Source organism: Dermochelys coriacea, chromosome 7 (assembly GCF_009764565.3).
Source record: "Dermochelys coriacea isolate rDerCor1 chromosome 7, rDerCor1.pri.v4, whole genome shotgun sequence".
NCBI classification, from domain to species: Eukaryota; Metazoa; Chordata; order Testudines; family Dermochelyidae; genus Dermochelys; species Dermochelys coriacea.
Window position 1 is genome coordinate 108,982,569 of NC_050074.1, and position 15,040 is coordinate 108,997,608.

Sequence of the window (15,040 nt, forward strand, 5' to 3'; positions counted from 1 at the left end):
TATTCCCCACTCCCTAGTAGCCCTCCAGTGGAATTCTCTATGAGAGAGAATGAGCCAGCCCTTAATTTTCTAGTTTCTATGAGTTTAGTTCATCCTAGTGTAAGTCCTTGGCATTAGGCCCAAGATGAATTTGGCCCTATGGCTTTGATCAGACAAAGGTGATGCTGTACGTTGTACAGCGAGGAAGGAACTGAACTTGCAGTACCTAAGGCTTTCTTCCTTCGTAGGGGGGTCTATAATCATGGTCCAGTTCAGAGGGGGAAAAAATCACCTTCCCTTCCTCTCACTTTTATTTGCAGCTATTTGTGTGCACGTGTGCTATTCTTCAGGCCTAATTCCATGCTGACATCTTACTAACTGGGTCACAGACCTCTTCTTTATTTCCTCTTCCGTCTATTAGTTCTTTTCTTACATTTCTTCTGGCAGTTCCTCCTCTCCCTCCCCACTTAGAGAATGGCTTCTATTGAAATTGAAGATGTTCTTGCATCTGTTGCCAATACTCACATTGCCTCTGAGTCTCTTCCTCTTTATTCTCTGGCTTACAGGGAGCTTCTTTCTTTTGCTGCCCTCTCAAATTCCATTTGATCAACTTTTCCTCCTTGAGTTTTCCTTTCCACCATCCCCCTCCAAATGGCTGTTGTTAGCAGCCATCAGATTATATTAAAAACCTGTCAAAGGCACCCATTCTCTGATGAAAGATGAGATACTGAGTTGTACTGTAACATCCATTGTTTAATTTTACGATTAGGTCTCAAGTGATATAAGAGTAAATTGTCCTTTTAAAAATGAACAGTCCCACATTCTGCACTGATGTAAACCTCCTTCAGCTCACTGAATTTAATGGAGTTGTACCAGGGTTAAATTAGTGCAGGATTTGACTGTGTGTGAAACCAAATGCCAGTGCTAAGTAATAAATCCTTCCATTTTTTATTACAGTCTTGTTTGTACTGCAACAAACAAACACACATACCATGGAAAAGGACCGTGGGCCTGCTCCTGCTCCCATAGAAGTCAATGGAAATTTTGCCACTGATTTCCCTGGAAGCAGTATTTAGTCCATTTTTTAAAGAGCCAATGGCCCTGGGGCCATGCACACCTCTGGCGCATTAATCAAACAGAACACCTGCACTGTAAACTGTACTCTAATGGCAGTGTATTTACCATAGTTACATTAGACCAAGAGGTTCCACTGCCAAAGCCTAATGCCCATTTAACAGCAAGGCACCTTTTTTCCCCCTGGGTCTATGGAACACTCTTAAGTAATTATTGAGAGCTAGCTCTTACCCAGTTACAGTGCAGGTGTGCAAAGGATGCGTGAAGCCTTTGCATCACTTGCATCTCCTCTACAGTGGTAAGACCCAATGGCTGCCTCTCCAAGTTCCCCTGTAGACTCTAGCCACCTCAGAAGAGATTGGCTGGACGCATCCACCTCTCAAGGAGGTAGGAATAGGCATGATCCCCATGCATGCTTGGGAACACTGGAAGATGTCTTTCCTGGGTTCCTACTCTCTCAGCTTCTGCTCTCAGGTCTTCTTATACATTGCTCTGTATATATGCTATAGCTTTGCATCACAAAATGACTGTGTCAGCACTTCCATGGTACCTGAGCCTTAGGGCTGTATTAGAATGGTGTAATTCTGGAGTAATACAATGGATTTGTATTTACTCTGTATTTGCACTGATTTAATTAAGAGCAGAATTTGGCTCTTTCTCTGTGAATTAGTATGAGCACAGGAGGGTAAATTCTTCAGTGCATGGATCATGCCATATTTGTTCTGGGATACACCTGGCTACTGTAAAGTAATTATGTATCTGGAGTAGGCACTATAAAAATAATAATGTATTGTATGTTTCTTGTACTATCTCATAAATTCTGAACAGCAGACTTTCTGGGCTGATCTGTGCAGAGCAAAGTTGACTTTACCACTCCCCTGTTCATGCGTCTGCTCTGTTCAAGGCTATTCCCCTTTCAGAGGTCAGAGCAGGGCTGCTCTTAGACCAGCTCTAAGTAGTCCCAAGAACCCCAAACTGCAGCCAAATCTAATTAGATTCACCCTTACCCACAAAACCATTTGTAAAATATGTGGTCAAAAGTTGGATTAGGAGCTTGATTCTGGTCTTGCTGATATCACGCAGATGTACAAAAACCCACATTCATGTGCAGTTTTATTGGTGCATTACAACATTACATTTCCTTCACATTAAGAGAGCATGAAATTAAAATACACTGATCCATAAAAATGCTTTCCTTACACTACTTGTACTGGTAATTATAGCTCCTATGGACTTTTCTATAAGTTTCATTTTATTACATTTTTCATAATTTTAATTACACCTTAATCAAAGCTTTTCCATGGTCTGTTTTATTACTTTCAATTTAATTACATCCATTAAAAATACTTTCTTTGCTGCATTGCAAAGTCATTTTCACCCATTTATCTTGCAATATAAGTATTATGGTGCGCAACATTTCATATTCCAGCATTTTCACAGTTGTGTTTCTTCTAAGTGCTGTGTCAGCCTTTCCCATCCCAACTAACAAGGGGAATATAGCTAACTTGTATCAAAGTCCATTAAAATAGTGGGGATTTTTACAGCACATTTAGGAGGCCCTACTCATTTTTTAAGAATACACCAGATTTATATAAAAATGTGTAAAATGCACTATACCTCAATAATAAAAGTTCAATTTCAGTTTAAGAATTTTTTTAATATTTGCATACATGCCAGAAGCCAGGTTTTTCCACTAAAAGACAAAGCTAATGGAAAAGTCCTACAAAATTTATAGAAATGATAAATTTGCTAGTTTTCTTAATCATCCTATATAAAAATTATATCCCTGATTTAGAATTCTGTAGAATGTTGTAAAAACTCTATAGCAAGGAGATAATTCTTTATTACATTTGCTTAGATTTCTAGAGTAATGATTGGTCTACTATAGCTGGGTTTTGTTAGTAAAGCTAAACTGGGAAAACCCTCCTAGTGAGAATGCAGTTAAACCGGCATAACTATGCTTATATTGGTTTAATTTATGTCAGTCTGAGGAACTGGCATAAACTATAGTGGCATATAAAAACAGTTATGCTGGTATAATTGTATTTACACTAGCCTATAGCACCAGTATAAATCAGGCCTAATTTCTGTGGATCCCCTATTGGTCTCATCCCTATTGCATTTTCTACGACTTTTCCATAAGATCATTTCCTATTAATGTATATTTCACAATTTTGTATATGTTTTCATTAAATGACTTTAGCAGCATTCTTTTGCGTGCATTTTTTTTTATTTAGAAAAAAGATTCATAACTTGTTTTTCTTCTATAAAAATTCAAGTGTTGCCAACCAGGGAATAGCTCTTCTCAAAAAATCTACAAAGTGTACCTTTGACAAAAATAAATGACAAGCCTTTACACTGAGACACACAGCTTTTTTGAATCACAAAACGCCTACAAGGCCAATACATATTCCAACAGGAACACATTAGTTATAAGGTAGCTATGGCACCGGTCTCCTCCAGTCTAAAGCACCATAATGGATATTGTTGATCAAAGCTGTCAGGATCACCTTAAAGAGCTGATCTAGCCAAGAAATGTTCAACTGTCACGATGTGATTTTTAGAACATTTTACCTGCTCTTTCCTAATCCATCTATTAAAGGAAATGCTGGAAGCTGACACTCTGCCATTCAAAGGTACATCATTTCACTGGAGTGTGATATGTTTTTGATATGTCATACTGCATGAATAATGAATGGAAACATGAACCTAAAAAAATAAATTAACTAACATAGGTTGGACATACACATGGTTACCTCCTCTGCACTGCATCCAAAGCCTATTGGAGTACTATGAAATGATTCCCATTGACTTAATGGGCTTTGGATCAGGCAACAAGATGACCCTTACAAATGCTAGGCTTAGGAATATGATGAATTGAAAAGGGGGAATGAGCAAATGGAATATTTTTCTCAGAATTCAGCCAGGCATATTACAGTGCTGGAAACTGACAGAAGCATTCATACATGTGAAACCAATGCTGATGAACCAAAGTCCTTACATTCCTTAAGATCACAACCAATGCTGGAGTGAGTCATTAGAGACTGTTCTACCAGGTCAGCTGTGGCACATTGAGATTCACAGAAAACATGGTGTTTTTTCAACTGTGCAGTTCTAGGATTTTTGCTTGTTTGTTTTTAAGATTGCAGCTTGTTGTATGCCATGGGAGTTGCTGCAGTTTCATTCACTTTTGAAAATAATTCCTGCACGAGCTCTCAGAAAAAAATGCTAATATTTTAATACCCAGTTTCTAATCCAGCCTATGAACATATGTTATTGCAAGCTGACAATTTCCACAGCTTTGGCTCACTCTTCTGTCAGCCTCATCCTCCAAAACCCTTGATGTGAGTAGACTTGGCTCTTTTCAGACTCTTGCTCTTCATGCATTTCAGCAACTGTTTAATTACCAGCTCAGAATAACCCTGCCAAAACTTGTTAACTAGCACTTCAACATCATGTGGAAGATTTATTATGTTAGAAGACGACAACAAAAACATAAGGAAGTTGCCCCTTACACATCAAATTATATAAAGAAACAGACCAAGGGCTGATTATGGCAGTTGCTGAAAATCTCTGAAAGTGATGACCACACTCAACACTCGCTGAAGTCACCGACAGTTGAGGACAATCTGCTTCCTAGGAGGCGCTCAGCATCACACAGCATCCACTGTTTTCAGATTGACTGTATCTTCAAATACCTCTCATTCAAAACTATTCAGTTAACTAGCTTAGATTTGGTATGTTCTTTCTATTGACACTTTTCTCCTCCCTGGATTTTTTTTGTTCTGGCAACGGACTGAAAACAGACAGCTGGACAAAATGGTATGCACTGAAAACTGAACCTTAAAAGTAAGAGGATGTTACTGTATGAAAAAGAATATCTTAAAAAAAAATCACTGCCCAAATGTACTGTAGGAAACATCATGTTAAGAGACCAGTTTGGAGGAATGTGAGAAGGGCTAAAAGTTCATTGTGCACAGTTATTAGTCATACTGGTCCTTCAGTTATTCCCTCTAAAGGCAGGCTGGTAGCATTATCTGCTGTAGGTCTCTCTTCTTTCTTCGTTGAGGTCTGAACTAGGAGGCTGACGTAAGGTTTATGACAAGCCATGTTACCCAAAGGTGGATAGTGCTGTCTGTAGCAAATATAAGCGAAAATTAGGCCAATGATTCCTCCGACAAAAGCATCTAGGTAGGAAAAGCAACAAAAAATCAAGCATGTTAGTGTTGAAATAGCAGCCAATATCAATGGGGATGGATGGGGGGAATTAAAGCCTGCATCCAAGAGGTGCAGAATGTTTCCCTGGATGGAAACACCCTGCATCCTTTAATCTGCTCCTGGATTTATCCTCACACAGAGCACTCACAAGGGAGACCCACAAGAAACACGATGGGTTGCTGCCCAGGAGATGGCATCCTTGTCCAGGGGCAGGAGGGTGGAGTCCCTGTAAGGAAGTATTTAAAAAATGTGCAGAGAACATCCCTTTGTGCAGGGAACATCATGAAGGCTGTGGGTGGTATGAGATGGATGGAATTCTGTATTGCTCCTTTGCATCCCCTACAAGAGTTTTGAGCTGCCAAATCCATCTGGCTTAAGAGTCCTTCTTTAACCCCCAGCCAGTTATCTATAACTGTATACTAACCAATGTATTTGGGGCTTGCACAGAGCCCCCTGCTTGGCCTCTCCTCCTGCATCCAAGAGCCACTCAGCACCTTGCACTATTGGGCCCTAACAATATTTTGCACCTTTAATATCTTTTAACCATTGTCTTCTAAGTCCAGGGTAGATATTCTCAAAACTGCTAAGCTACATGGATACTCTATCCACAAAATAGGTTTTATTATAGTGACTACAGTTGCATTTTTATTTTTTTTTTAAATCAGTTAATCTGAAAACTAATACAATTCTCTGAAAAGACAAACCCTAATTAAACAGTTTGGCTTTTTGATCTTGTCTTCCTGCTTCTTGCTGACATCTCCTCCTGCTTCAAGCCTGCAGTGATGCTTGGGGACAAAAACACTCTGAAGTCCTGCAGACACCTGCAGATACTGGGATATGACTCACCCACTAGCATGCATTAGTTTAAAGGGAGCATGGTCATTACAGTTTCTGCCTGTAGGCCTCCTCTCCCTAGGTGCCATCACTACAACAAACAAGATAACAAACGTCTTTGCAACACAAAGGGTTTTTTTGGACTGTTATTCTCTGTCTAGAGAACAACAGTCTGTCAAGTGCAAGAGTTTTGTCAAGTCACTACTTGCCCCTTAATACTCAATTTTCTTTATCTTTTTTGGGAAATTCTTTATTTTCAAGTGAGGAAAAAAAATCCCCTGAAAATACACATTGGCTCCGAAAGGCCCTGTAGATTCAAACTTAAACAATTGTGAAAGACACTGACTATTAAATGACATGAGGAGTTTAATTTTGTTCAGGAACTTTAACACTGATCAAAAAAGGGTCAAAAGTATCCAATTGCCTTTCTGATTTCTTTTGCACTTTCTTAAAGGAAAAGACAGTGTAATAAAAAATAGTGAAATTATCGTATATAATTACAAAGAAGAGTAAATCACTAAAACAAATAGCTTTTATATTCTTAAATTTAATTAAAGAGTAATTTAGAATTAAAGCTCTAGTTCTGACAGTCTGGTGTAGATTAAAGCTATGGCTACATTGTGGCTTAAATTGATATAAATTATGTCACTCAATTTAAGCACCGGTGTAGACAGTGTTATATTGGTTGAAGAAAAAAGAAAAGGAGTACTTGTGGCACCTTAGAGACTAACAAATTTATTAGAGCATAAGCTTTCGTGAGCATCCGATGCTCATCGGAGCATTTGCATCCGATGAAGTGAGCTGTAGCTCACGAAAGCTTATGCTCTAATAAATTTGTTAGTCTCTAAGGTGCCACAAGTACTCCTTTTCTTTTTGTGAATACAGACTAACACGGCTGCTACTCTGAAACCTGTCATTGGTTGAAGAGTTTCTCCTGTCGGCTTAGAACAGCTATACTAGAAAGCTGACAGTGGCACAGTGACTTAGTAGCATAAGTCCCATTGAAAGTCACCTGAAAATCCCACCTTTGATCTTTATTTCCTGGCTTCAGTCACATGCCAGAGGTCATGGTAACAAAAAATTACATGGCCGAAGTCACTATCCACTGACTCCAATATGTGCTATTACACAGACTTTCAAAGTTGGTTACATTTAACAAAAATTGTTTAGAATAAAATACAGTAACTCCTCACTTAAGGTTGTAGTTATGTTCCTGCAAAATGCAACTGTAAGTGAAACAATGTTAAACTAGTCCAATTTTCCAATAAGATTTAATGAAAATATGGGGGGTTAGGTTCCAAGGACATTTTTTGGAGCAGACAAAAGGCATTATATACTGTACAGTACTGTACTGTACTGTGGTTGGGAGATGCCCCAGCTTACCCCACACAGGCACAGCCCGCTGCAGGCAAGGATGCTAGGAAGCACCTTGCACAGCAGCAGCGGCAGCTTCCCCTCAGAAGAACAGGCACCGACTTTGCCGGGGGATGCTCCAGGCCTGCCTCTTCCTGTCCCCGCTCCACTCCAGGCCCACCTCTTCCCTCCCCCACTCCACCTTCTCTCCAGACCATGCTGCGTCCACGCTCTTTCCCCTCCCTCCCAGAAAGTCCTAAGCGCCGCCAAATAGCTGTTTGGTGGCAGGGGAAGTGCTGGGAGGGAGGGGGAGGAGGCGGAGAAAAGGAACTTGTACAATGCTCCCTTGTAAAGTCGCTACTCTTCCACAGAATCTTACAAGCAGTGGACAGAGCAGGCAGCCAAATGACGTTATAAGGGAGCATTGCACAACTTTAAACGAGCACGTTCCCTAATGGAGCAGCAACGTAACTTTGAAACAATGTTAAGCAGGAGGACATTAAGTGAGGAGTTACTGTAATTTACTCTGCAGCTACATGAAAGGCTACTTTTGTAAACTGGTGCCTCATATAAATCACATTAAAGTCAAAGAATGATTGAGTTTGTATAGCGTTCTTAGGACTTCACCAAATTCTCATTGAAATCAGTGGAAAGATTCCCAATGAGTGTAAGTGACATTGGATTGGGGCCTTAGTAAGAATATCAGAATGGCCATCTTAGGTCAGACCAATGGTCCATTTAGTGGTAGAGGCTTCAGAGGGAATGAACAGAACAGGGCAATTTCAAGTGATCCATCCCAGTCATCCAGTCCCAGCTTCTGGCAGTTGGAGATTTAGGGAAACCCAGAGCAGGGGGTTGTGACCCTGACCATTGATGGACCTATGGTCCTTGAATTTATCTAATTCTTTTTGGAACCCAGTTATACTTTTAGCCTTCACAACATCTCCTGGCAACCAGTTTCAAATGTTGACTGTTCACTGTGTGAAGTACTTCATTATGTTAGTGTTAAGCCTTCTGCCAATTAATTTCATTGGGTGACCCTTGGTTTTTCTGTTATGTAAAGTGGTAAACAACAGTTCCATATTCACTTTTTTCATTCCATTCATGATTTTATAGACCACTATCACAGTGATCTCCATTCCCTCTGTCCTAATCAATAGCATCACATTGGAACTCCTTCTGGAAAGTGTCAATATAATGGCAACTCTCATTATATTGATGAAGATGAGAGAACAGCACCCTTTTCATTTAGAGAGGATACTAGGACACCCAGAGTATCCAGAGCTGCAAGCACACTGTTAATTATGTTATGTCCTTTCCACTGTGATCAACAGAGTTAGCTTCAGTATAATGAACTCCTTTTGACTCAAACTTCTCCTGACAGCATTGGACTTTTCAGCTCAGACACGAATATTTTTATTTTCTCTCAGGTTCTTCGAACAAGAGCACCAGGGAAACCTTGTGTGTTGGTCCTTTCTCTGTCATTTAAAAAAGAGCTCACTCTTCCTGGAGGTTTTGAACTATGAAGATTAGTACCTTTTCTTTAGGTTATTGATATGGCATGATTGATAACTCAGGCCTCAATTCTGCCAGTCTTACATATAGTAAGTAGCACCTTACTCATGAGTATTCTGATGGACTTCACTGTTACTACTCACAAGTTGCTATATATAGCGAGGATACACAATCATGTGTTCCTACTACTCTATACTGTACACTACACCCACCTGTTACATCTCCTTAATTAGAGCTAGATTGTACAAAGCTTTACATTGGTGAGCAAAAGCTGACGTAGAGCCCCACTGGAGTCAAAGAGATTGCTTGTGAGTACATTCTTGTGTGGGTAAATGCTTACCAGTATGACTAAGTGTTTCACAATCTAGCCATTCATACACTCTTTGGGGTAGGGACTGCTTTTATTGTACGTTTGCACAGCATCCACCACAGAGGGACCCTGATTCTGACTGAGGCCCATGGAAACTACCACAATACAAACTAACCACATGACTGCAGTGCTTTAGATCTCTGGGTTGCTGATCTTGCCCCATGTACTCCGCAAAATTAGAGTAAGCATTTTCACTCTGGTTTTCTCCAAGAAGATGCTTGTGTTTAGTTTGAGATCCTAGTAGAGATGGTCTTGAAAAATAGTATTTTAATTCATTTACCAACAATAGAACATTACCAACATTGTTCCAGACTCCTTGTTTACCCCGGTTCTATATATTTCCATTTATCTAGTTAATAAATTCACTGGAATCTTTTCAGATTAGAGAAAGCCATGTGTTGAGTTAGGGTCTTAAAATAGTCAATGTATTTGGGATTTTATATGGAATATGCTAATCTGTTATAGTTCACTATTGCCAGTTCAAAGATAATGAACACTATACTTTCCATCAGAACTGAAGGAGGCTCGAGAACGCTCATAATATTGATTTTGAGATCCATTCTATGGCTTTTTAATGTAAGGTTATGATATTTCCTCTTTCACCTACAGTTCACTAAGTCCTGTACAGTATATTGATAGTCCTTGCTCATTCCCCATTGGGCAGTTAAGGCTGTATCACAAAGCCACCATAAATAATTTAACACAATTGGCTGCCTCCACTGAGCACAAAAGACAGGGGCTGAGCTACAATGCTAAATTTTACAGAGTGACTTCGTCCCTCCCTGGAGACTGCGGTTTTCTCAGGTAAGAGCTAAGGTCACTTGCAGGATAACATGGCTGCCTGAATAATCTCTGGTTTGTGAGCAGCCAGCAGAGTTTTCAGCATCACCCACTTAAGCTTCAAAGACAAACATATGCAGCTGTAATGGACATAGTGGTAACCCTTTGGGTGTAATCTATTTCCACAACATATAAAACACACCATAATTATCTGCCTCACAGCACATATTTTAGTCCATAAATCATTCTTGCTCTTGGCAGGATAAAACACACTGCAAACATGCATAGACCAAGCTAGAGAATAATTACTGAATCTTTTCTCACAGACACGCACAGTTTTAATCCTACATTCCACAGCATATCTATCTCCATGCAAATGAATTTGCTGAAATAATTAGTCTGCACTTTCAAGTGGTTCTCTGAATTTTTTAAAATTTAATTTCTATTTTTCTTCATTGATTTAGAATGTTCCACCATCCTTAAAATGTCTTGTTGATAAATTGCTATAAAAATGACTGTCTACACTTGAAATTGTTGCTGTTTTACTGTACATTACTTGTACAGCTGGTCAACATTGTTTGATCAAATTTTTTTTCCGTCAGAAAATATGGTTTCATCTACATCGATTTTGACTAGATATTTTAAATTTTCGAATCAGAAAAAGTACAATGTTTTGAATAGGATAAACCCACTTTTCCATGTTTTGTTTTAAAATTCTTAAATGTGTTGAGGTTGTTTCAGATAAAAATGAAAAGCAAACCATTTTTAAAGTTTTTAATTTTTTAAATTTCTTTAACAAACATTTTGTTTCATTTTTTTAATTATTATTTTGAGGTCTGTAGTGTCAATGATTGGTAATAATTTTGCAGGTTTAGCAAAAAAGTATTTTTAAGAAAAAGCAAAAATACTTCAATTTTGCCATTTTAAATTGTTGAAGGTTAAGTTGCTAAAGCGCAGATTTTTTTTTTCCTGAAATAACTTCTTGGGTAACCCCTCTTTGTTAACAAAACATCAGGGCTGCTACTGCACTGACTGTGAATTGAATATCAAGCCACCAGAATGAAGGGCTCTTGCAACACCAAACTTTTTGGTGATTTCTCTGAATGTTTTGTTTTCAAAATGTTTTGTTGTTGTTTTGTTTTTGCTCTTTTTGGGTGTTGCAAAGGGCTCAGAAATGCAAATGTAGTTCCAAAAGAACATCAATTTGTTGCTTCTTTTAAAAGGAGACCACAAACTTGGGTAAGAACACCATCAGGGCTAAAGATTTTTTTCCAAGTGTCCAAGATTAACCACTAGTGCCTGAAATGTTCGTGGTTTGTGTAAATGTATAGCTTTAACTGTGTAAGTGGCAAAAGAGGGGATTTCGCGCCCCCTCCCCATCTTTACCAATCCTGGGCATACAGACAAAGACATGATAAGAACTGGTTTGTTCTTCAACATCTTACAAATATATAACAACAGCAGTTTTAGCTACAAATTAAGTGAGTTTGAGTTCTTAGTGTTGTTAACATCTGGAAAATTTAACTGCAATTTTGGTAACATTTAATCAAGTAACATTTGTAAATCCCAGTTTTGGAATATGAAATTTGCAACCTTATAGTGCAAATTACACTATAATCGAGTACCTTTTTCTTTTTCTTTTCCTTTTCCCTCCATATGCTTGAGATAAAATAAGGTTTTTCTTAGTAACTGTGATTTTATGAACAAATGTCTGATCCCAGGCGGAATTCGTTCATAAAAAAGAGGGATTATATTATGATAATTGAGCTTACAAATGTATTCTAATTGTGAGCTCTATTGTAAAGGATATGTGAAAGGTCATAAAATGTCATAATAACCTATAATAGCAAATGTTAATGGGAACAGGTACAAAAAAACCTGATAAAAATAACCTCGGAATTAGTCAAAACAGAAATGTCTACTGATATAATTCAAGGACTATGTCAAAATCATGCTTGGTAAAGACAAAAGGTATGTAACTGGATTATAATGAACTGCAATTGGTGTGTCGGATATTAGGTCTAATTGGTGAACAAAATAATGAGGGGATGGGCTATTCCACCCATCACTCCCTTTTTGGGGGGGACCTTAAAGAAAGACTTGGGGGGGGGGAATTAGAAAGCACAGACGAAGCTACTGGAGCGAGCTGCACCATCATGGTTGCTATCCCCAGTGTTTCCTGGGAGCCTGTGCCTTCTTCGTCCTAATCCTGAGGGATGTGCTGACCAGATCAGGCCAGAGGGAGGGATTTAGATGACATTGGTATCCCTACCTGCTTGAGCTAAATCCTAAACACCTCTAAGAATAAGCAAAATAGGACTTTAACAACAGCAGCAGCAACAGCTCCAGCTCATCTCAGCTAACTTCTTCTCTTGTACCCAAAAGGACAATTATTACTATCTTTAATACCATCTATAAGATTGCCAAACACGGGTTTTTTTCCCTTCAAGAACTCTCTCTAGCAAAAGGGAAAATGAACAAGGGGTGTTGTTAAAATGAAAGCCTTACTTAATACTCTACATTTCAAATGCTTTAACTGTTTTGCCTACTTTTCTTTATCTTTAATAAAAGGTTAAAATGATTTTGAATGGTGTGTTTGCCATGGTACTAAGCAGGCTCAGGTTTCTATATAGCAAAAATTGTTTAAGACTGTTTAATGTTGGACAGTGACTGGTTTATGTTAAGACCTTTGACCCATTTATTCCATGTAAATCAATATGACAGTGGCAAGATCTTCTGACTCTGAGATCTGATTGCAGAATTAGGAAAGCACGGCATGTTCCTGCAATAAAGAACATGTCATGATCAAATAAATTCTGAATATTTTAATTTGCAGTTGCAACTTAGTGAACACACACTGGTACAATGTACATTGTACATATTAAATCCACCCAGCTAACATCTGAGAATTAGTGCATTCTGAAGTAAAATACTGGAATCAAAAATATCTACCAGAAGCTATGGAAAATCAATTTTATTTTTTATTGGACATGATGTGAATATGATATAGTTTCCTTACTAAATTACGTGATTAATTTGGAAACAGAGGTTCTCATTCCTCCAAAGCCATTAGGACTGTAGCCTTTTACCCAAACATCTGTTTTACTAAAAAGTTGTAAGACATGAAGCTTTGCCGCAAAGCTTTGAGCTTGGGAAAAAGTTGTCACCATCCGTATTCTGTACTATATATCTTATGATGCCACAATCCACCTAGTAACATTTCAGAAAGAATCCTGTAGTTTTCTGTTCTGCAGTAATGGGCCAAAACATGTTTATATGCATTCAATCATATATAAAAACACACAGATATACTGGGCCCTGTCATATTTACACACACTGTTGCAACTAAAATGATGCTTAGAACTAGCAGCGAGTCAAACAAGCTATAACCACTTCATCTCTGGAGATCTCACCTCAGAAATACAAGGATAATAAAATGGAAAGGTATCACCATGACTTACCTTGCCAATGATGCTTGTAATCACACATGCGTGACAGGGCAATCATCATGGCACAATACAGAGGCAGAATTGCTGCACAAAGCCTCCAGCTTTTCCCTCGGCCATTTTCGGTGAAGCAGTGCAACTTTCCAGCTAAGTAGAAGGTCGTAAAGCCAAGGCCTGAAAATGCAACTGCCGAATCAAAAAACACAAAATTACAGAATCATGTAATTAACAACTAGAGTAAGAGTGTGATCCTGTGAGGTTTAACAGAGAAGTGAGAGGCCTGTGATATACAGAAGTCAGACTAGATGATAGGGTGGTCCCTTCTGGCCTTAAACTCTATGACTTTATGACAGGTATCTTTCTACTGCAACGAAGTCCTGGTCCTAAGGTCCTTTTAGGTTTTCGGCCATTAGAACCAGAAAGATACACAAAGCACAGACCATGCATCCTGAACCCAGATAAACTGTAATGACCATATGGGGGAGCCATGGGTGCAGAGTATCTGGTGGGAGGCACACAGCACTCTTTAGTCTCAGGCCCATATCCACTGTGTAAACCAGTAGTAATCAATTATTTTCTGTCAAGGTCCAAATTTCTTGGTCAAGGAATAATCAAGGTCCAGACTCCAGAGAAAATAATACAAAAGTAATAACAATAACAATAATGATAATAAAATAATAATAATAAGTAAATACAAAGATTTTGCGGTCTGTTCAAAAGCATCTGGCAGTCCGGACAGAGGCAAAGTGTGTAGGGGGGGAAGGCGGGGAGGGAGGGGAGAGACTGTGGGAGTCACGTGCCCCACCAGCTTTTCTGCTTGGGCTGTACTGAGCATGCTCAGTAACACCACTGAAACCGGCTGTCCTCACTCTGTCCCCCCACTATTGGCAGGCACAGGTCGTCTCTGAGTTCAGATTTGGCCAATTGTCTGCCTATTGACAACCCTTGTAAACTTTGCACACACCATAATTGAGACGTTTGCACAGTAATAACCCCAGCCTTCATCTTAACAGTATTGATATATCTTGGCTATTTTAGTTATAAAAAATTAACCTTCCTAACAGCTGACTTTTAAATGTTTTTTGTTAAAAGGCAATAGTGACATAACAAATCTTAGGCTCAAGCCTACAAGTGCTGAGCTGTGGGTACTCGGTCCCATGCAAGATTGGGCCTATTATTAATACATGCTTTCCATATCTGTGACATACATCTATACAGTAATACAAGGTAATGAGGTTGAGTAAATACATCAGAATAAATCCACCTCCCTTTCAAAGATGTGCAGCTCACACATAACCCACCAAATCCCAGAATACTGTGATATCTCTTTTTTTTTTTAATCTTTTCAGTAAAGTTTTCTTTAGCAGTGAACTCTCTTCCTCCGGAAAAGCCAGATCTCCTATCCAGTATTACATATTTATCTTTTCCTTTATGGCATCCGTTCCAATAAGCACTTAAGCACATGCTTAAC

The 15,040-nt window shown here is 38.8% G+C and overlaps 1 protein-coding gene across 2 annotated transcripts in view; it reads right to left on the reverse strand.

Moving 5' to 3' along the window:
• Positions 1-2,143: 2,143 nt before the first annotated feature.
• PLPP4 (phospholipid phosphatase 4) overlaps positions 2,144-15,040 on the reverse strand; it is a 99,652-nt gene continuing 86,755 nt past the window's right edge. Inside the window, exons 6-7 of one of the 2 annotated variants that reach the window (XM_038408175.2) lie at positions 13,585-13,755; positions 2,144-5,240 (exon numbers count right to left, since the gene is read on the reverse strand). In XM_038408175.2, the coding sequence (XP_038264103.1) occupies positions 5,041-5,240; positions 13,585-13,755 (371 nt within the window). In that variant the 3' untranslated portion in view covers positions 2,144-5,040. Of the gene's footprint in view, positions 5,241-12,335; positions 12,906-13,584; positions 13,756-15,040 lie in introns of those variants that run through there. The other variant, XM_043519100.1, reaches the window with a different exon arrangement.